At 45.3% G+C, this 23,255-nt stretch overlaps 2 protein-coding genes across 5 annotated transcripts in view; both read right to left on the minus strand.

The window, feature by feature from the left end:
- BEND2 (BEN domain containing 2) overlaps positions 1–7,261 on the minus strand; it is a 33,834-nt gene extending 26,573 nt beyond the window's left edge. The window contains exons 1-2 of the mRNA XM_055702061.1: positions 6,706–7,261; positions 1,040–1,186 (exon numbers count right to left, since the gene is read on the minus strand). Coding sequence (XP_055558036.1) covers positions 1,040–1,186; positions 6,706–6,718 — 160 coding nt within the window. The 5' untranslated portion in view covers positions 6,719–7,261. The remainder of the gene's footprint in view (positions 1–1,039; positions 1,187–6,705) is intronic.
- Positions 7,262–14,010: 6,749 nt separating this feature from the next.
- The window catches only part of NHS (NHS actin remodeling regulator), a 261,491-nt gene continuing 252,246 nt past the window's right edge, over positions 14,011–23,255 (minus strand). For all 4 annotated transcript variants that reach the window (XM_055702292.1, XM_055702290.1, XM_055702291.1 and 1 more), the window contains 3 exons: positions 19,589–22,549; positions 18,972–19,098; positions 14,011–18,221 (listed from right to left, as the gene is read on the minus strand). In XM_055702292.1, coding sequence (XP_055558267.1) covers positions 17,597–18,221; positions 18,972–19,098; positions 19,589–22,549 — 3,713 coding nt within the window. In that variant the 3' untranslated portion in view covers positions 14,011–17,596. The remainder of the gene's footprint in view (positions 18,222–18,971; positions 19,099–19,588; positions 22,550–23,255) is intronic.

Raw genomic sequence — 23,255 nt, forward strand, 5'->3', positions numbered from 1 at the left:
ATTTTAACAAGACAATAGCTAATTCTAACAATGTACAACAATAGAATATATAAGTCCCAAGATGACAAAGTTGTATTTTACCTTTTAAAACACAATCATACTCACTCATCATGATCCCTTTGTTGATAATGAAATAATTACTCATGTCCTGCAACCAAGGTCAGCAGCTATGACAGTTTCTTGGGCACGATTATTTTTTTTTAAAAACAAACAAACAAACAGAGACAATCCCCAAAGTAAACTGTCTTCCTCCCTGAAATATGTTTTTAGATTTAAATGAACAAAAAATTACACTATACTATACTGTCAAATAGAAGACAAAAAAGATTCATGGTTCTCAGAAGCACCTAACAACACTAGGAAACAGAGATGTATCTTGACGCTGCTCAAGAGAAATACTGATGACATTCTCTATAAAGTCAACTGGCCAAATAAAAAAACCAAACCAAACCAGTAAGCACCATCACTTAGTTACAGTTAATTTCCTTGCTAACTTGGTAATACTGCTACTGGACTTAGTAAATGCTCGTAAGAGCTAGGATTAATTTTTGTTTGAGCCAATAAAGAATCGAGTAAGATTCCTGAGAGACTTCCATGGTGTACGTTACAATAAACACAATGAATTAAAGACAATCACCAATGGCTACTTACAGCTAATAATTTATCACCTAAACAACCATCTATCTTACTATCACTGCACATCAGCATCCCCAGTGCTCCAATAAATAACACTGGACAGTTTATCCAAAAAACTCATCTTTTGTGTTAGGTTCTTCCATGGAATTTGTTTTCCAAATTGCTTGCAAACTCATTCCTAGGTATACTTACTTTGTAAGTAAATTGTCTTCTAAATCATAATATTTCAGGAGGGTCACTATTAATAGAGACCTCTAAAGTAATAATTAAAAAGGTCCCTCTTTTACAATGCAATGTTAAAGATATGGGTAATACACAAAGCATTCAAGACAGCAGCACTGAACATAGAGCATTAAAACTACCCATTAACTATTAGATCACAATAAAAATGAACATTAATTACCATGGGCAAGTTCAGTCACATGGTTGACAACACCATTTACTTCAGAGTTTTGTTCCATGGACACACAGCTTTGTGTGGACAGTCCATCTTCTCCATGCTCAATCATCACTGCTTCAACATCAGCCTCAGCGTTCACAGATACATAGTCTATAAGCATACACAGAAACAGGTGCGTATCAGATGACAACTGTATTGCCTGTATCACATTTAGCATTACCTGAATGGTACCACAGGCTAATTTAAAACCAGTTGCATTTTAGCATCTAAATGCAAAGTCACTTTTAAACACAGGCATTGAGGTTTTAACATGCACTAAGAAGGGAACCAGCTTTCTATTGCTTAGTTGGCAAGATTCCTGGAACTATTTGGTACCCAACTCTTCCTACAGTGTCCAGCTTCAACAGGAACAGTTATAAGCCAATAACAAGGACTTCTGAGAACTCCATTATTTATATTCAAGCATATGACAAGACATACTAAATTTATTTTGAAATTTAAATAGAAAATGCTTAATACACCTGAAACAAATCAGTCTACAAATCCTGAATACGTATTTGGTATTCAGATCAAACCAAACCTTGGCTCCCAACAAGATACTGTACAGAAACACTCAATGGCAAATCTCCAGTATAAATTTTTTTTCCAATTAAACATACTGCATCAAGTGTCCTGGTTTCAGAATAACAGTATTATAGCTATTATTGCTAGATCTGATGTTGGGGGAGGGGAGCAGAATTCATTATTGATGAAACAAATTAATGGAAGGAACCATACCATTAAGCACTAAGTTAGGAAATAAAATTTAAATTCAGCCAGCACACATGTATAATAACACACTAACTATATGAACACATGCCGTATTTTCCACAGGATCTCTACCCTGTTCAGTGCACAGGATGGACTGAGCTTTGGGAATGAATCAGGGCTGTACAAACGTTACAGTGGTCTGGTTCTTCACACTTATGCAAACAATTCACTCCAAATCCTGCTCTCTTGCCTCTGTTCAGATTTCTCAAGGGACCAAAAGGTGAGAAAGAAGCTGAATTCAATAGGTTATAAAGTCCTCCCTCTGGTCAGTACTTCCACCTAATTCAGAAGAAACAATACAGCAGAGTCTGGATTTGGCTGTCAGCAGATTAGGAAAGCCTTCACAAAACTGAGGGTCTGTTCAGAAACACTCATCAATTGCCAGGCAGTTAACAGCTACGTTTATAGCAGTAAACGAAGCCAAGAAGCTAGCTGGGGCATAGTTGCCCTGCAAAAAGTTTAGCTTAGTGGACACAAACTGGGATTAGCTGCTTATGGTAGAAGTCAGAGAACAGTTCTTGGCCAGTTTTAATTAGCTGTAGAGAAATGAACAACAGGACTACTCATAAACTTAATTCAGGCACAACTTTTATCAAAACACATCAGTGATGTTCGCTAACAAGTTCACTGCAGGCTAACGAGTTATTTGCATGTGTTGAATTATTTAACTGCCTCACAGGCACCTTTTTTTTTTTTTTTTTTTTTGACAATTATTCATTATTCTACCTACTTTGGGAGAGAGTTAACCGAGTCAGGAAAAGTGCATCTGCAACAAAGCAGGTGGGAGGAGAATCCTCTCTGCCAATTTCCCCAAACAGTATGCCAGGCTACTGCATGGCGTGACAAATGCCCTACTTACAGGTGGGCCTCCGCTGCCCTGCAATCACCTTTCTATCCCTAACTCGAGGAAGTTGTACATTACCTGCACAACCCTACAATGCACAGAATTCACCTGTAGATCCATAGTCTTTGCCACAAATCTCATGCCTCACTTTGGCCTACGGGAAATAAGGCTGGCAAATCAAGCCTACCTGACCAGCAAGTATGTCACTCAAATCTACAGCAGATAGAAAAAGAGGTGTATAGAAGGGGGGAAATTATGTGGAACCAGCAATGTAGCAAAGAGAAACCAGCTCCATCTGGATTAGGGGAAGGCCAGTATGATCAGAGATCAGGAGAGTTTCTATGGCTAGTTGATACTGAAAGCAAAGCTCAGTCTTTCATAACCTCTACCACCCTCCCTTAAGTAAGTTCCAAAATATGAGTTTCAGTGCAGTGGACTCTGGGCAGAAAGTGTTTCCAAAGTCTGTAGCTAAAGCAGCTCACAACTGGAGGATACACATAAACTAACAGGCAAATACACAAAGGGAAAACACCTCACTTCCAAAAAACATCTAATTAAACACACTTCTACAGTGATGTAGAGGCAATGCAACAACAAGCACTAGTCCCTAAAAACTTTTAACCTGAGAAGGTGCCCAGGATCCTCCTCACCCCCAGGGCTTTTAACTTCCATCACCCATTACTGAACATGGCTGCTCTCATACACGGAAGGGGAATTATTCCCTCTCAGAATGGCACGCTTACCTGACAATAATCTAAATTAGAAAACATTACCAAATTAATTTCCTTCTCAGACTCAATGCATGCTCTGGGTTATTCAGTATAGACTATGAATTATTTTCAGTAAGGCAGGAGGATATGCTCTAATTTAAAGTAGAGGTTCACAGAAAAAATGCATTGTACAGAAATACGGTCGTAGACAGAGCAGTAATATGAAATGGCCAAATTAGAAAGCCAGGATTGGAGGCGCTCTTTTTAACTGAAAAGCTGTTTATGTTCTCTGTTTAGAATTCTTTCACCAGGAGCTCTTCTTTGCTTCTGCTCAAAATCACCAGGTAGGCAGGTATTTGTAGAAACTTAAAAGGCACTTACTAAGCCCAGCTTTCACAACGATTTACATGCTAAAACGTCCAACTGTATGTCTAACCCTGCATCAGAAGCTACATTACTGTATTGTTACAGCTTTTTAAGCAGAAAAGTAAAACCACAGCAGGGGGAAGACAAGGGACAAGACACATGAACAGACCACCAAAATAATTTGAAGATGGTAAGATGCTGATACTAAACATCAAGAAATACTAAAACCAAGCAAGCAAAAAAAACCCCCACAAAAACAAAAACCCCAAACCAAACAAACTTTTTCGAAGCCAGAGTTAAAAAGACAAACATAAAAGCCAAAAAACCTCTGTAACAACTAACTACAAGTTACATACCAAGGCAAATCAAGCAAAGCAAAGCCACCCAAACAAAATAAAAGATACATAATGGAAGATGTATCTTCTAAGGTAAGACCTGGGTCTAAACAAAGTCACAAAAGGAGAGCTAGCTAGCATTAACTCGGACCACAACTAGATCCTGCTCTATTTATGGCTTGACACTTATGCTAACACACACAGAAGAAGGAACTAACGCAAGGGAGAGCACAGAGAGACCAGCCTTTCAGAAGTGGTATCATTCGACTCTTGCTTCAAGTAATCATTTGCCTATTAACTCAGTCTCACTGCAGACGTAACAGTTTTAAGCACATTTCTGCATACTATGATAATGAAAGCTATAAGCACAGGAATACAATCAGATCTGATGCATCAGTTAAAGTCTGAAGACAAGCTGACATTATTTTTCTTTCCCCAAGTAGGTTGCTAATCGAATACACCACATGTACAGAATACTGACTTGCACAGAATCAGACACTACCTGGTGCTCTTGCTTACTGTGGAAACAAATGTAGGTAACCATGAGGTTTGGGATGGTAAAGGCAGGCAGATGAGAGCACTGAAAGCACCAAGTAGCACAAATCCTATCCCAAACTCTACTACAGAATTCCTGGGGTCTGCTAGCAAAATCACTAAACACTGGATTTCTGTGAAAAGTTCGTTCTTCATTTTTTAAGAGTTCAGTTAGACACACTATGTATTTCTGCAAATATGATCTCAATACTCCCATGTGCAACAGACAGCCATGGAAGCTATGTGTAAGATGAAGTAGATTTTATAAAGATGCTTAAATACTGCACTCAGAAAGAACGGGTACCATCCACCAAAAGTTGCATCTTTGAATTTAACATACTTCTGATAATTTTGTCCTTAATCTAGACAGGTTGTCACATAGAGATACCAGAACACTCTACCAGAGATAAAATGCTTGTCAACAGTCTCTGAACACTGAAACAATAGTTAATTGAGAAGACTGTAGTCAGAATCTGCATGACTTAAATTTGCAACAGATTAAGACAATGGGATCATATATTGAGCAAATGGAAACCAATTACTATGGTGAGAAGCAGAATAAGAATAAGAATAAAGCCACCAGATTTCCTGGGGCTTTAGCTCTCATATTTGGATTACTGGGACGCTAACAACATCAAAATTCAAGGTAAAACAAGTCTCATAAAGAGGCCCCTTATGTTTAATAAGATTTAAGCTCATATTACACCTTTTGACTGAGGAATATCATTAATGGCACATCTCTTCTATCGCCAAGGAATTCAGAACAGTCTTAGTGTTTGTTAAATTCCTGAGTTATAGACAAAGACAACCAGGAGACAAAAAAATTGAGGGCAAAGGAGAAGGAACAGACACCCAACACGCTACCCTGTACATTTTCTTAATCAGGAGTATATTAGGATTGTTATGCTCCCACCCTCCTACATCTCAATCCTACCCCTTTACTTCGTGCTGACACTTGTATAACTGCACAGTAAACTGGCTGAAACCTAACCACACCAAAACCGAAAGTACTTTTAGCCAGAAAAGCTCCTTGAACCATGAAGTCACACAAGGAAATCAGGCATCTGAGCAAGAGACAACTGGAACCTCTGGAGCGGGTAGAGGTCTGTGACAGCAATGACAAGCTCAATGAGCTTAAACAGATGTGAGACTGTATAAACAATACCTACCCCTTTGAAGGCCAAGGTGAAACAGGTAACTGACAGGAGTGACTGTTTCGATCCCTAAGTAAATGAAGCTCATATACCTCTAAGACACAGAAGCTGCACTATGCATTGCCTTCGAACGGAAAGGTCGCTGGGTCAGGCATGGCACTTCAGGCGCATTACTCAGCTCTGCCCGTACCCAGGTTCTGCATCTGAGTAACAGCAGCACCCGAGGACCTGCCGGGAGCGAGGCCGCCGTTCCACAGCAAAGTCTCCCCAACATCCCCCGCTACGCTCACTCACCCTTTGAAAACTAAGGAAAGCGAAAGCTTTCCCCCACCGCACGCAGCGCAGCTGCCGCTGCCACCCTCTGGCCCTGCGCCGTGAGGTAATCGAGCCGTGGCAAGGCCGCGTTACCAGCTCCGAGCAGCCACTTCCCTCAGAGCCCCGCTTCCAGCCCGGCCGAGCCCCTGCCCTTGGCTCGGCTGCGCAAGGAGCGACGCTGCCGGGGCGCCCCGACAATGCGCGTCCCCAGGCAGCGCCGCGGACAACCCGGGAGCCCGCCGGAGCACGTACGCCCCGCCGGGAGTGCCCGGTGGGGAGAGCAGCGCCCCTGCCCGCCCGCCGGCCCTGCGCCGCGCGCGGAAATCGTTACCGCTGCCAGCCCCGCCGCCCGCCCGCCAGCCTCGAGCCCCCTCCGCCACTGACGCGGCTGCGACGGGCAGCAGCGACAGCCAATGGCGACGGCCGGCCGCGCCGAAACCGGCGAATAGCGGCGGGCGCGGTGAGCACGGGCTGGCCGGCTCGGCAGAGCGCTGGGGCTGCTGCGGCCGAGGGGGGCGCGTTCTCCGCGCTCCGGCGGCTCCCCGCGTCCCGCCTGCCCTCCCTCGGGGGGCGGCGTGGCGGGCGCGGCCGGCAGCCTTACCCTCGGCGGACATGGCGGGCTGCGGCGGCAGGGCGCGGGGTCCTTCGCGGGCGGGCAGGGCGGCGGAGCGGGCCGGGGCTCCGGCATAGGCAGGTGTGGCCGGAATGCGGCGTTGGAAACGGAAGCGGCTTCTCCGGCGTGAGCAACTGTTTCGCGGCAGTGCGGCTGCGCGCGGGGCGCGCCTGGCGAACGGGAGCCGGGGGGGCGGAGGCGGTGCCGCCCCCTCCCCGAGGCGCCGGGACGCCGCAGCGGCCGCGGCCGCCGGGGTGCCGTGCCGGGCGCCGGCTCTCGCATCGCAGGCGGTGCCTCGGCTGTCGCTGCGCGCCCTCGGTGCCGCGGTTTGGTGCCTGCCGCGCTCCCTGCTAGCCGAGGCCTGGCAGAGGGCGGCGAGCTCGGCTTCGTGCAGGCGGCTTCGTCCCCAGGAGGAGGGACGGCTGCCCAGCTGCCACCCGAGCCTCTGGGACGGCAAAGCCGGGGGTACCTTCAGGCCCGGGCTCTGCGGTTCGCAGACTGCAGCCTCCTGTGCGCGCCACCCGTGGGCCCGGGTTTGGTGTGCAATGATGGCTGCTTACCTTGCACACCGTGGGGAGCCAAGGTTTGGCCTTGGCTCTTCGCAAACCCCTCGAAATGGGAGAAACACAGCTACAGAAGGGTAGTAACAGCTGCAGAAGGTTGTCCTCACAGAACTGTACAAAATCAGGTGTCAGGGCCCCAGTTCATACAGAAACGCTATGGGCCTTCTGGAGGGACAAAATAATAGAAATTTCAGCCTTATTTAGTGGTGGGTTGACCTTGGCTGGATGCCAGGTGCCCACCAAGCGACTCTCACTCCTCAGCAGTACGGAGGGGAGAACATAAGATGGGGGAAAACCCCGACAACTTCTTGGGTTAATATAAAGGCAGTTTAATGAAGCAACACAAAACATTGCATGTGTGGAAGTGTTGGAAAACAAAAGATGTTATACTTCCCATCAGCAAGCAGTGTTCAGCCACTTGAGTGTTAGTGCGTAGCGCTTGCTCCAGAAGGCAAATGTCGTAAATAACAAAAGCCTCCCCCCCACACACACCCCTTTCTCTTAGCTTTTATATCTGAGTGGGTACCATGTGGTATGGAATATACCATTGCTCACTTTGGGTCAGCTGTCCGTAGCTGTGTCCCTCCAAGCCCTTGCCCACCCCCAGCCTGCTGGTGAGGGGGGAAGGTTGGAGAGACAGCCCTGGTGCTGTGCAAGCACTTCCCAGCAGTAGTCAAAACCCTGGTGGGTTATCAGCACCTTCCTAGCTACCAATGCAAGCACAGCACTATGAGGGCTGCTACAGGGCTCAGCTAGACCCAATACACCTACCTATACTAATAATGTTGTGCTTTTTGCCCTACCTCTACCTTCTTTGTCTCTGTGTGCCAACTCCCTTTTTTTTAATTTGGGGTTGGGGATAGGTGGGTCAGCAGGGCCAGTTTGCCCTGCCCAGATATCCTCTGGGTGTGCTCACATTCCCCTCTGGAGGCACAGGGACCTCTGTGGGGCAAGTATGTTTGGGGAGGGATTGGAAGAAGATCTAGGATAGTGATGGGACCTGATCTGCTCATGGTCTGGGGCAACAAATTGCTGTATGACAGCCTGCCAGGACCAAAGTGCTGTTCAGCAGCACCACGGAGATACTAAAGCAAGGCAACAGAAGGGCAATCCTTGCAGGTCCAGCCAAGAGCCCTACCAGGAGGTAAAAGAGATGTCTGGGAAGTGCTGTGCAAGGAGACAGGTTCCTATCCGGTTGTATCTTTTATCGCAAAACCTAATATTCCCCCGATAAAAGCCAGTCTGCACACACACAAAGGAGAAAGGAGAGACAATGGCAAGGGGAGTCAAATTCATACCTTGTCCCAGGTAGTGCCAGGCCCATCCCAGAGGTAATCAGCCCATCAGAGGCTCATTTCCACGTGTTTAACGAGGGCAGCGGCACAAAGGCTGAAGGGAACCTAAATTAAGGACTCAAAGGAGCAGACACAGTCTCATGCCCAGCTTCCTGTCCTGGTGTGAGACCCATCAAATGAGCCAACACTAGAGCACCTTTTGGACTGAGGGGAGGTTGTTCGTACGCCTGGGGGTATGGGGCATATTATGGGGGAGGAGCAGTTCAGAATTGCGCAGGATTTACATTAGAGATGTTTAAGGGAAGGAACTGAAAGCAGAGAAACGGGTGGATTAAGGTGAATTGGAGAGGAATAAGTGTATTAACTTTCTAGCTATTTACTGGGATTAGAGTTCTGTGAATGTGTGTGTGTATGGCGGTCTGAGTGCAGCAATGGTCAGATCACGGTGTCGGAGGACCCAAGTGCCTGTGGTCAGCATGCAAGCACTAGTGAAGGCCAAGCTGGACTCTCCAGCCAGTAGGTGAAGTGGCTTGGGAGCCATTGGTGTGTCTAAAGGTGAGGCCATAGGGCAGTTGGCTACTGGGGACCAGGGGCGGCCTGGCCAGTTGCTAGAGAGACCACAGGGTCTGGCAGGTCTCAAGGGGTGAGGGGAGGGGGTGTGTCTAAGGGCAAGACCAAAGGGTGGTGGTTACTTGGGGATCAGGGTGCCGGGGCCAACACTGGGTCTATGAATAGCTCTGTGTCTCTGAGGATGCAACCGGGGGGGTGGGGGGTGGGGGTTGGGGGGGGCGGGGATGTTGCCTACTGGGGACTAGGGAAGTGCCAGGGGAGTCCCAGCCAGGTCTGGAAGTCTGGGATGGTGGGAGGCTGCGATGGTCTGTACCAGCAGTCACTGTGGCCTCAGGGACTGCTATGTGCCAGCAACTGGGCAGGCTGGGATCCAGGGCCAGCTACTGGACAGACTGAGTCAATGCTGCCTTTATCACTTTCTGATCTTTAGCAAGTTTTAAAAGCCTTTTCTCTCTCTGACATAGATAGCAAGGTGGAAGACCAGCATCCACAAGCCCCATCTAGAACTGAATCTGTGCAGTACATCTAGTTTCTTGCACAAGTTTCTTCACCAAAAGACATCAGAATTTTCTGATGCTTTCCAGTTAAAGCAGTGGCCTGAAATAACATGGAGTAAAACGAAGAATTTCACTTTCCCATAAAGCTTGAGAAGATGGGAGAATGCCTGAGTAATAGGGAGCCCAGCCAACAATGCTGTATTCAAAATTAGCTTTTATCTTCCCTTTATTTTTTTCTGCAGAAACAGAGGAACTTTTTTATGATAGGGCAATGTTTTGTATGGATGTAAGGAAGCAGTCCCTGAAAAGAATTATTTGGGTACAGGTAGGTCCTGGGAGGCCACAGAAGTTGAATGGGGTACTCGGACACAGACTAAGAAGTGAAGCACCAGAACAAGGAATAGGGGGTACTGCTGAGAGTGGAAAGGAAACACTCGGGGCAAGGATAAAGATATGTTGGATTTGAAAGGAAACAGATATTTCCATAGTCTTGTGGGGCAGTGGTATTTGGAGGATCTAGGGGAAGAAAGATATTTAAAGTAGTGCTAAGAGGAGTACAGGAAGGGAAGCTAATTTAAAAGGAATGATCTGATACAGTAGAGGCCAACTCTGTTCTGAGTTACAGTGTGCTGTTTTAGAAAGTTTTGTCTTGACGATATAAAGTGGTAGGCATTCCTCTATATGTCTACAGATGCCGTTTCAGTGGCTTACTAATCATCTAGAAGGCAGGATGGATTTGAAAAGAAAACTGAAGGGAGATAGGCAGGAGGTTATTATAGGGAAAAGAGCCAGCTAATAATGCATTTGAATGCAGAATCATATTTTCAAAAGGAGTGAGAAACCCTGCTTTACATGTGATTTCTTTTTCTTTGATAAGTTTCCATAGGAAATTCCCTGAAATTAATTTGTTGGCCATCTTTCCCCATGCTCATGGTTGTTGGATCCATCCAATAAAATAAAAATGTCACTTTACCTACTTTATCTGTTTCTGTAATATCTTCATTTCAGGTTTGAAACTTGGTATTTTGTAGAGTTGGACATTTCAAATGACAAGTGAAGTTGTGGATTAACTCCAGTTATATACCAGTCTTCATAAATACCAAAATTTGTTTTGTGCATTGAGTTAAAAGTAACAGAAATTACAGCCTAAATTTACATTGTCAGGACTTGTTTGATGGTTCAGCTGGCTTGGCAAAATGAAATGCACAGAAATGGATCACAGTATTAGGATAATATGGTTTGGCATCAGTACTTAGAGGTTATGGTCTATAAATCTTTCACTTTACTTTGGGTCAGCTCTTTATTTAAATTATCCACCAAACCCAAGAACACAGCGGAAGTGTGAAGACCGATCTGGAGGATTCATTTTTGAGGCTTTATGATTGTTAAATGGTCATAAACCCATTTGTTTTCATTACCCATAATGAAGAAACTATGTAAGGGGTGTCTGCTGCTGAGCAAACCTTTAATGAATACCAAAAGGAGTTGCTTTTTAAAATGAGAGCATTAAGGATGAACACTAAATACTAGTAATAATATAATAGTCCTGTGCCAGCTTTTTGAATGTATATATAAACTTGACTGCTTAGGAACGGAATGTCACGTTCCTACAGATTTTGAATGACCTTTACTCATAAAAATGTTTTTATCTTACGATTTATTTTTTCAGTTTTGGAGGCTCGCAGTAGAACTAAGCCACCTGACCTAGATTCAGTGTGAGCCGTTAACAGACTGACCAAGCCACAAGTTCAGTCACGTTACTTCATTTTCTCAGTCTCACTGAAAACCACAGTGTGAATTTCCACAGGAAACTCATGGGGTCATTGCTTATTATGTAGATACAAGTTTTTTCAGTGATATAAAAAGAAAGCAACCTAATGTTAAATCAAAACTATGGCAAAACCATTATTAGAGGGCAAGGCTTCTCTTATTTGTTCAGGTGCCATCAGCAAAAAGGCTTATTTTCGTGCCTCATTAGTACCTCACGGCTAGGTGTGGAGAATGTTGCTGTAATACGGATGAACACTCTGAATTAACCTGTGAGTGATCAAGAAATGGCATTTCCTTGGACTTTATTATTATTATTTTGGGGCTGAGGGAACGTTCCTTGCCTCTCTTCTCACCCCAGCTGAAGATGCCAGTGAACTAAAAAGGGAGATGTAGGGGCAGTTGTTTCCTCACAGGAATAGCTTATGGCTTGCAGCCTTTTTGTGAAATGGCAATAGTAAGAAGTATTTGTGTCAGAGCTTGATTATCTTCTGTTAAAAAAATAATAATAAAATTGACAGCTACCTATTTAGAGTGAAAGTACATTAAAACTGCTGCTCTTGTCCACGATGCTGTCACTGCCACTGCTGTTTTGCACAGCTTTTTAATTTATCTTCTAAGAAAACACTAAACTTTACTGAGAGTGCTAGCATCTCTTATAGGATAAATTTCTGTAAACATTCAGTGGTTTTCTGATTTTCCAACTCTGTGAAAGTTTAAATGGCAATGCAAGCGAATCTAGTGGGAAAGCCTGTACTTAGCTGCTGATCTGTTGTCTTGGCCTTGAGCCTATGTTGGAGAATACAGGTTCCTTACAAATACATTTCTTCAGTTTTTTCTTTAGGGACTGAAGGTGATACGATTTCCATTCATGAATTTTCCATTCATACTAAAGTAATTAAAGACAGACATCTTCAGTCAGCAGAGTTGGGTAACTTGCAGTCAGGAAATGGGGAGAACCCATTGAAGGTTTCTTACAACCAATAATGTTGGGCTCTAGAGAAGTTTCAGGAGGATGCTAATGTGACAGAAGTTAAAAATAAGAATGGGATGAGTAATTAAAAACCTGTCAGCCTGACTTTAATTCCAAGAAACTATTAGAACAGTTAATACACGCTTCTGTCACCAAGTAGAGAATTAAAGGAGGGAAATATAATCAATGCAACCAAAACCAGGTTTATGGAAAACCAAGTCTGTCAAGTAAGTGCCCATAGAAGCATGGGTAGGAGTCAGTACTAGGATTGCAGCCAGAACTTGGGGCTGCCCTCTTCCCAGGAAAGATGCTTGCCCCAGGGCCTGGCAAGCTCCTGCATCCAAACAAAGGTGCGAAAACACCTTTCCTTCTCTTGCTCCTTGGTTGTCCAGTTTGGAGAGGTACTGTCACCTTCTCAGGTACCCCCACCCTCACTATCAATGCTCCCTGAATGCCCCTACGCTTTGTGCATATGCCCAAGGATGAAGCCTGGATTTTACAAAGATGTACAAAAGTCCCTGACTTCACATATGTTGTGAATAGTTACACTGATATCACTTTGTATATATAAAAAAATCGCTGCATATATTTTATGTAGTCTAATGCTTAATCTTCTCTTCCACTGACCATGAAAAAATACAGAGGTGTACAGTGGGCAAATTAAAACCAGTTTATGCCTGCCTCTACGGGCTAAGCTTTTCCTGCAGATCTTTCTTACGTGTATTACTGGATTGGGAAAGGCACCCTATACAGTAGGAAATGTTCTACATAATCATTGACTGCTTGTCACGCTGCATACAAAATGTTATGCAAACCAATTCCCGCTTGGAGACTACTCCAAGTAGAAGACCACACCCATCAGGGCAATCATCGCATCTTTGCAAGGCATGACAGCAGATAGCCCAGCAGCGTTCCCCAAAGCCGATCAGACCCTGTGCATTTCACCATTTTTTTTTTCTTCATACATATTTTTACAATACAAAATGCAGTGCTGCAAAGCTACTGACAAAATGACAGCTGAAACCAAATTTTCATGATGCACATCTTCCCCTCCCCTTTTCCTACAGGTATGCAATTTTCAGAGACAAGTGCAGGGGCTATCATTCAAACACTTACCTTCCATGTCCTGACTTATCAACCTCCTGATAACCAAACTTTTCCTTAAAATAAAGTAGCATTGGCAATTCTAAGTTTGCTTTCATGATTTGTGGCCTGTCTTTTGCCCATAGCTTGCTTTATCTGATAAGATGCATCACTGGATTCTCTGTGCCTTGGGTCTGAAGAGTTGCAGTTTGCTTTGTTTTCCAGATGAAGATGAAGTATCTTTCATCTGTTTTTCATCCTAGCTTCCTTTCTCTTACCTCTTCCTTACCAGTAAAAGACACGGGGCAAATTCAGCATTCTTCATATTCGGGCAAAATTATACTTGTGGGCAAAATTCCACTTAAGGTCAATGACAGTCTGGATACAGATTTCCCCTTACTCAGTTTATAAAAAAAATTGAGTTGAACAGAAAACAAATGGTTTGCAATATGTAACACACCACGACTTACCTTTGGAAATAGCATACTTGTAGTCTGTAGATTAGACTTCACATCTCATTACAAGAAAGTAAAGAGAAGGTGTGATTTAATTGCAGTCACGTTTATTTGCAGTTTCTATACACACTTTCTAGGTAATCAAACTTTTCCGACACATTTTTTGAGAGGGGTTCACAATGAAACTGTCACCGTTTTTACTAAAAATAAATACAAGACTTAAAGTGTTGCACAGCTCTAAAATATACAAAGGCTTGGATTTAATGTAAACTTTGAAAACATTTTACAAAAGAAACCATCTTTGCAACAATTTAAAAAGTTCGTATTTACAAATATTACAAAAATACAAAATGGATGCAAGTCCATAAACCATTGTCTTTTCTTCCAGCATGAACTGGTGCTAGTACCAAAATAGTTACACTGTAACCTTCTTAATTTTTTTTTTAATTCTTTAAGTCATAACCTACAGTATTTCTCTATCTGCCACCATTGCAGCAAATGCACTCAAATCACTGACCTTTGGCAAAAGCAAACATATGCTTTATTTGCTACAACTATTCCACATCCTCTATGCTGCCACAACAAAACAAACAGGAAAAAAAAAAAGGCAAAAAAAAAAAAAGAAATGGAGGAAAATGTTATTTTTCAGAACACACAGCTGTATAACTTCAGAAATCGTTCCCATAACATCAGTGCAAACAATGGAACAGTAGGTTGCAATGACGGTTCAGCAGTTACCTGATGCATGTACCATACGCTGTCTCAAGAGGTGAGTGATGTTCCCTTCGCTCTACAGCTTGTCCTCTGGTGCCTGAATGGCACACCTGTGACACTACAGGGGTCCCCGCCATCCGTCTTCCTCTGACTCCCATGTTTGTTATGAACTTTTTTCTTCACAGTGGATTTAAAATCTCTCTTTATTTGGATTTCAATCTGCTAAATATAAACTAGGAAATTAAACAAACGAAGTAAGACTATATTTTAATGGGTTGTTCTGTGGCCGTTTTGTACGTGAAGTATTGCCTCACCATTCTGGTAAAAAAATAAATAAATTAGTGTATATATATTTACTTATGGTCTTTATGAAATTACTGATTGCCAATAAAAATTGATATCATCAAAGTCAGTTCAGCTGTATTCTCTTTACAGTTGTGAATGACTATTTAACTCAGGACTATTGAACATGTAAGTGTTCCTGGTAAAATTTTTAAGGAAAATAACTGAAGATGACAAACTAAGAATTTTCTGCCCAATATCTAATCTTCCTTTACTTACGTTCTCCAGAAAGTATTTTGTTACATGCTAAACGTTTCCTCTTAAAACATTCTCATTCATTCACTTCACTTGTGTTCAGACTTAATTTCTTAACTAAGCTACTAATGTGATTAGCTTTTTGTTTCCAAACCCCTTCTCTCATTACCTTTGTGAAAACTATTTTAGACTTTCAGATTATTTAGACTTCCCGATTTTGCAGTCCTTCAGCTGATGGACCATCCCTCTTCCCAACGCACGTACCACATGCACAGTGACTCTACCTTGCACACCGAACACAACTAGGCTACACGGGAGGACGGTAGGAAACCCTGATTAATGTATTTCTTGTGGTAAGTGCTAGATGAAATCAGACGTGACCCTACGGGGAGTAACATTCGGGATTTATCAAAACTATTCTGACTTGCTTAGACTCTTTAAAATCATAACAGTTTTAGGTAGAACCTTCCTCTTTAAGACATTCTCTGCCCACTTTTAAAAACTCTCAGCTTTATGCACTACATGATTAAAAGCAAAAAAGAAAAAAAAAAGGTAAAAACCGATTTCACACATCCTGCTTCCTATCATTTACTTATGCTTAAAGCCAGCTTTTAGTTGATTCCTTTAGTACCAAAGTACTCTCTTTCTGCCATCCTACTCAACCTGTCCTACTGCACACCACATTCCTCCTCGCACTATTTCCTCTGCACTAACCTTTCCTCTATTCCAAACCACATCTTACAGCAATCAACACCAACTGCATCAATTTCAGACAAAGAGGGCCTTGTTCTCTGAGTAGCATGGATGGGGCTACATCAATGGAAGCCGTGGCGGCCCAAAGGAGAATCAGGCCTGTTGGTTTTAATTTTTTAAAAATTAAAAGTATAAAGCGACTCACAGGTTAAGTTTTAAAAGTACACGTTCTTGCAGTTTTAAGATGAGAAAATTCAAGTAACTTCAAGTAATTCAGCTTTTATTTCCCTGCCTTCATTTTTATCAAAGCAGCTGCTTTGATTTGTCTCCTTTCCCACCCCACCCCAGTCCCCCACCCTGTTCTGCGTTTCTGGTAAACCCAGACAAGATCCCAACTGTACGTGGCTGGCACAATGAACCAGAGCTTTCCCCTTCCCAGCTCAGCAATGAATATAAATAATGCATACACATACCTATTTCCCAGCTACGTTTTCACAGTGTCATTTTTGTAAATATTTAGGTAGCATGAATCTCATCAGCACAAAGAGAAAGCTTCACTGAAAACTCATTGCAGATATTTACTGATAAATCGAAAGCGCTTCTTGCATGCTTATAATTTATTTGTTTCCTTTACGAACCAGAAACTAATCGTGTTTAAAGATTATAGTTACCAGGTTATGACCGTGTTATGTATCCCAATAGTCTAATAGGAATATGAAAGTTAAGTACTATTTCTTCTCATATCTATCCTCTCTGAAGTGATCCCTGCAAGAATAAAGGCCCAGGGGAGGCTGTGGGATGGGACCCTTTGGGGCTTTGCATCAGGCACGACTTTACTCTGTCAGAAGCATGTTTGCCTTCCCCACCGATCCTCACGGTCACCCTCCCAGCTGTGCTTTTCAGTTAGCTTCTTTGGAGCTGCCTTGGAAAGACAAATGGTTACTTTAATCCCATCACAGTCAGCCTTTCTGTTTCCTCAGCTAAGGTGGAGAATTCCTCCTTTCCACTGCTCAGTGTCATCCTTCAGGCTTGTCGCACTGACAGTGGTTATTGGTGGCCATGTGAACTTTTTATGTTTGATATGAAAATGGTATTCACAGAATACAGTTATTACATTTGACTTCTTTTGTCTTCTATAAACAAAGTTGTTATGCAGTAAATTGCTTGCCACGTCCACTTTTTGATAATCCTATTTACAAATTTTTATCAAAAATATGGTATTTACATATGTTTTTTTAATTTCTTCTAAATTTTGTTTCAGCTCATTTTAGTGTAGAAAAATACCAATCCTCAAGAGCATTTTTTTTTTCTTCCGAGGGAAGCACTACAGTGAGGAATTTGTTTCTAGATGGGCAGCTTCTAGAAAAAAAAACCACAACCCAAAGTCACTTTTAACTCTATGGAATGTGTATAGCCTTGAAATCTATAGTGACAACGGAAATGAGAGTGGGATAAACCAAATGAAGCCAAAAGAAAACAGAACAGACATAGCTTATCCTCCTCCTTTTAGAAAATGTAACATAATAAATAGCTACAGCTGTAGTCCTGTTTCCCCAGCTTACAAACACAAACACATTGAAGCATCGATATTGCCCTGCAATTTTTTTCTTTTTTTTTTCTTTTTTTTTTTCTTTTTTTTTTTTTTTTTGACTGCTACAGCATTGGCCTCTTATATTCACATCCTTACAGAGCCCAAGTGGTGTCGGCAGCCTGGCCCTAGCGCCCGTGCAACCTACGTTGAGCTCTGAGAAGACCGATCATCGTGGGGGCTGCCGTCCGAGTTCTCCGTCTCTCCTTCGGAGATGGCCTGCATTGGCGTGTTGTACAGCCTGCAGCGCACGCTGTACCGGCTGCTGCTGGCTGCCGGTGGCGCCCGGGAGCGCCCCACTCTCGAAGACGCCGACATGGGAAAGCTCTTGGAGGAGAATCCTTCTACGTTGACCCTGGGGGAACAGGGGGAGAGCGAGGACAATGCATCGGGGCTCGGCGCTGGGGGAGACTCCTCCAAGCTTTGGGGGGCATCTGCCATCAGCTCTCCGGGAGACTTAGGCAAGATAGGACTTTTCAGAATTTCTGTGGCGGACATCCTGTAGCTAGAATCAGACCGGCTGCCCTTTTTAAGGAGCAGTAGTTTAAACTCCTCATTGGATGTGTTGGACTTTTTGGCATTCCTGTATATGAGCCCAGGGGACCTCTGACTGCTGATGGGAGTGCCCACACTGCTGGCTGGTGGCACATTGCTGACAGGCAGTGTGCTGCTGGTGGGGGGCTGGCTGCTAGTCCCGGATGAAGCTCTCAATCTGTTTCTTACAGAAAGGTCTCCAGAATCCTTTCTCCCAAGAACTTTCCTTTTTGATCTGTAAAAACACAAAGGCACACTCTTTCATACATGAACTTTGTAGGATAACACTTAATGCTGGCCTGGAGTTCTACAGATTGACTATGCTTTGATATTAGCTAGAGTTCTCATAATCCCTGTCAGATATTGGAGGCTAGCAGTGACTAATGGCACTTTAAGCCGCGATAGCTCTTGTGCAACGAATGAGGCACTGAGCCACGGGGTCCCTCTCAACATCATCTAGCTCTTCCAAAACAATGTCTGCTCAACCAGCTCTTTATGAAGATGACAACGCATACAGAGTCTTAGGTAATAATAATAATACTCAGCAAAACCCACTCGATATCAGAAATCTGTAATTTCAGTTGTGATTGCAAATTTCAGCTGAATACAAAATACTCTAAAATTTAAGAGATGCCTTCTCATCATTCTCACTACAATGACTTGCTCACCAGAGTAGAGCTGGTGGGCAGAAGGCAGGAACCCCTGTGGGTAGTCCTCTTTGGAGACAGGTATGTTTATTAGAGAGAACAGCCTGATGCTATCTGTAAAGCATCCTACACATGCCAGGAAGGTACTTAAGAGTGCATACCAGACCACAACAAAACATCTTTTAAAAGCTGCCTTTTAGAAAACAAAGCTCAATAAACTAAACAAGGTAGTCTCAGGACAAGACTTAACCATGGAATAAGCAACCTGCAGCTATTGTTCGTGGGTGGCTGCACTGAACTGCATGTTACCATTTCCCCTTGCCGCAAGGTTAGGTCACCTGTGAATGACTGCAAACAGATCCTCGGTAGTGCGGGGTTTGTTTGGAGACACAAAGACATCCTCAGCATCAGCCTGCGACTCCTCACTCAGCGGAGACATGATGGACTCATCACTTGGAGAAGACTCTTCAAACAAGAAAAGAAGCCACACTATAAGTCAGACCCCACTGTGTTTTGCAACAGCATCACCAATGTGAGGCACTAGCTGGGTTCACAACAGAGTGGCTGGTATCACCATACAGACTTTATCTTCTAATTTAAACATCATGTACGTTGCATATTGGACCCCATAAAGGGGACACTGCCAGGATCTCCCATTTACTGTACAGTTGTGATAATAAGGCTCCTCTGCACCCAGGTAGTGCTCCTCCCTTTTCCTTTCCCCCTGAAATGCAGCACAAGGGAGGAAAGAAACAGCAGAGAAATACACTCCAAATACATTGAAAAAGCATAAAATATCTTTAGGTTGGCTGGCCAGCTAACAGATCAGGGGGGCTCTGTGCTTGACCTTAGAGAGGTAAGCTGATTTGCAACACCAGCCTACTTTTTGGCTCCACTACCAGCCACATCCAAAGCTGCGCCACCAGGTACAACGCAGAGAGAGTTCACCACTGACCTTTCAGTGAAGGCTCGTCGGCGCTGCCCACCGTCTCTTCTGCCCTGCCATCATCAGAGGCACTTTTGGTTGGGATACCTGATACGATATCGTTTTCCTGCTTGCAGCTCACTTCACTGAGTGAATTCTCTGCTGCCATCTCTGCTTCGTAGCCAATATTCCCAGGCACATGGTGGCTTACATCAGGTTGGTGCTGAAGCTGGTCGCCGATGGCTGTTCCCTCAGCCTGAGCTGGGCTTTGGCCCGCAGGCCCAGGTTCCAGCCTCCCCTCACTGCCCATGGAGAGCTCTCGCTGACCCTGCGCTTGCTGCAGGTCATGCTCTGCTTCTGCTCCCTGGCCGGGTTTCTTCGCTTCATCATCACCTCCAAGGACAGCTAAGCCCTTCTGAAACCCGTCCACAGAGACAGCGCACACCTGATTCGGAGGGCTTTCCGGCGAGCACTCGGTGGCCGGGTGTGTTTGGTCCTTCCCAGGTTTGAGTTCAATCAGACCCACGCTTGCTGAAGTTACAGCTTCTTGCTCGCAGCTATTCTGCCCACTGAAAGAGGCGCTTTTCTCTAAAGGTGGCTTGCCGGGGCGCACTTCTGCTGGGGAAGTGTCAATGTACAACATTACAGTGTCCTCTGTGGAGTACTGGCGTGATACTGGTTTCTTAGCTAAGAGCGGCCTCGTCGTTTTGCCCGGAGAAATGTCAGTTGCCATCAGGGCGGTCTCCTGTATGCAGAGCAGGTCTGGGGTGCTGCCTTTCTGTTTCCCTCCTTCAGGCTTGTTGACTGCCCGGAGGTGGACAGACTTGAGAACGGAGGGCGTGATGGCGAGGGCGGAGGGAGGGCTGGGATGCAGGGCTTCCCCGACCGCGCTCTGCTTGCTGTGGCTGAAGGTATGCAGCTGGTGCCTGTGAGCGAAGGGCTTGCTCAAGACATTGTGAAGAGCACTTAGGTCGAGGTGAGTAGGAGGTATAATCGGAAGTTCGAGGTCTTTGCTCAGCAAGGCGGTGCTGTCTTTCGAGAGCGGCTGCTGCAGCGATGACTTCCTCTCTGGTACTTTCGGCTTCCTTTTGCTCCCCCCTGGAGACAAGGGTCCCGAAAAGAAAGCAGTTGGAAAAGAAGAGGTGGGTGTCTCCGACTGGCTGGAGTACCCGCTGGAGGGCGAGGCTAACCCTGCCAGTTTCTCAGGGGAGGCCAGCTTAAACTCGTTATCGACAGAGGGGAGGGATGGGGTGGTGGCTCGTGACCCGGACTGGGATGTCTGGGATTCAGAGCTCTCCGGTGACTTGATGCACTCTATGACTGTAGTACCCGTAGCAGTGCTCGAATTGGACAAGGACCTGTAAGGATCGCTGGATTTCAAGTCGTTCAGAAGCCAGAGGTCTGCATAGTGAGGTTGTTCAGCACCTTCGTCTTTAAATGAGGGGATATCGGTGGTGTCGAATGGAGTGTCCTTCAACCCGCTGTCGCCCTGGTTTGCCCAGGGGAGCTCCTGCTTGGCTGGCAGGTTGGTGCCTTCCACTCGGGAAGGTGTGTTTGAAAACTCAAGGGGCAGCTTCATCTCCCTGGCAGTGTGAGAGACGTGCTGCCCACCACCGATCTTTGGTTCTTTCTTGTCAGGAAGGTCGGTACTGCCCTCCGATTTCCTCAAAGACGAGCTGCGTTTTGGTGGGGCTGGCTTTGCCTTTGGTTTCTTCAGCGAGATGCTCTGCCGTCCCTGCCTCCTGTGGCTCACACACTCCTGCCAGGCACAATCGGCCAGGCTGGAGGTCACGCTCCCGGTCTGGCCGCTCTCAGAGCCCGGGGCTGCATAGTTGCAAATATAGCTTTTATTACCCTTGAGACCACAGTCAAAGTGCATGGAGGTATAGTATCCTTCGGTGTCCACAGAAAAGTGTGAGCTAGTGTCTGCCTTGTCAGAGGGGGTCTTTTCAAGGAAGCTGTCATAGGTGGTCATGCTGGTGAAGCTGGGGCATCCCAGGCTGTCTGCCTTCGGGCGCTCGGGGCTGAAGTCCTGGCGACAGGAGGCGTCGTGGTGATGGTGCAGGTAGTTCCACTCACTGTCGCTCGTGTTGCTGTTGTTGGGGTCATCCAGTAAATCTGCCACGGTGGAGGTGAAAGAGCTCGCCCTGTGGCCCCTAACCTTGTCCATGTGGTCACCAAACTGCTCTGTGATGAAGACGCTGGAGTCCTCGTTGGCATTGGGAGCAGTGTTGAGTGACAGCTCAGAGTCACAGTGTGAAGAGCCTGTCAGTGGAGGAGAGGCAGCAGGAGGAATGGTTTCGGATGTCTGGGAGGGACATGTGGAGCTGCTCCCACTCCAGTTGCCACTGGAGGACTGGTGGTCATCTTTCTGGTCCATGTGGCTGCTGAGCAGGACTCCTGCTGTGGAGATAGAGTGAATGGGGCTCCCAAAGGTGTCCGAGTTGGATGAAATCTCGCAGCTGCCCGAGTCGGTCATCCTTGACAGCCGCGATCTCCCCCTCTCACCGATGCTGTGTTCAGGGCTGTGCAGGTGCTGAGGACAAGTTAAACCGATGGGCTGGCGCTCTTGTGAACCCTGCTTGTTCAAGACCTCCTTCCCCTTTTTTGGGATCCTCTCCTGGCCAGCTAGGAAGCACTCTGCTTCGTACCCTGCACTTTTGGCTGTGGCATCCTGATGGCCCTCACTGGCCCGGGCACCCTCGCGAGGAAGGCTCCGTGAGCGGATGCGGTTGCTTACAGCGGCAGCAAAGACAGCATCCCCATTGTCCGCCAATACCAAGATGTTACCGGCAGAGTGGGAGAGGGAGGCAACGACACTCTGCCCCCTCTGGGCACGGATCCGCCGCCGGGAGGGAGCAGCTATCAGGATTTCTTCCGTCTGGCACTCTGAGTCCCGGGTCCCCGACCTCCTGCTGCCGGAGCCGGAGAAGTCAGGGTTTGCATGCACAATCACATTGCGCTCTCTCGCCACCGGTGACTCGTCTGAATCTAGGACACATGGAAAGCTGGGTGAGTGGGAGACAGCTCCACATTTCCTGGCGCGAGACGACCCGCGGAGCAACCCAAGGTGCATTATCTGCTGTATTTTTTCATTTTTAGTCTTGCTGAGCATTGGACCAAATTTAACTTTGCTATAAAGGCTATATAAGGCAGACCTCATCCCAGTGAGGTGGGGAAATTCTCCTAGTCCTGCAATGTGATCTTAGTTCTCCTATTTCTGCAACGCGATCTCACGCGGAGCTGATCTTGCTGTGGTAAATATTAAGACAAATACTAAGTTTTCAGTTTTTGTCACTCTATTTCAACTAGTTAAAGACAGTTTTCAGGAGTGGCTGCTGGACAAAATACTCCGTGAGCTTCTAAAAATAATTCTGTTGGGACTACCTCTCTGTTCAGAATTTCCATTATCTGCTTCTTTACTACCAAGAATATTTGCAAGGCAACAGGATCTTTCTTTTGTAGGATCTCTGGTTGCTTATTCCCCATGATAAACACATTCCTTTTGCTTCCCATCAAGTTTCATGGCAACCGACTGAGACACCAGAGCCGTCTTCAGGTGCAGATGAACATTAAGAAATAATGATCCTGTTAAATTTCATTTTGGGTTAATTCCGATTTTGCAGTGCATTTGCCCTCAACAGAGTTGCCTCTAAGTTACCTGGGACAAAAAGTGAGCTAAGCCGCTTGATTTCGG

The sequence above is a fragment of the Falco cherrug genome, chromosome 2 (assembly GCF_023634085.1).
Source record: "Falco cherrug isolate bFalChe1 chromosome 2, bFalChe1.pri, whole genome shotgun sequence".
In the NCBI taxonomy this organism is placed as follows: domain Eukaryota; kingdom Metazoa; phylum Chordata; class Aves; order Falconiformes; family Falconidae; genus Falco; species Falco cherrug.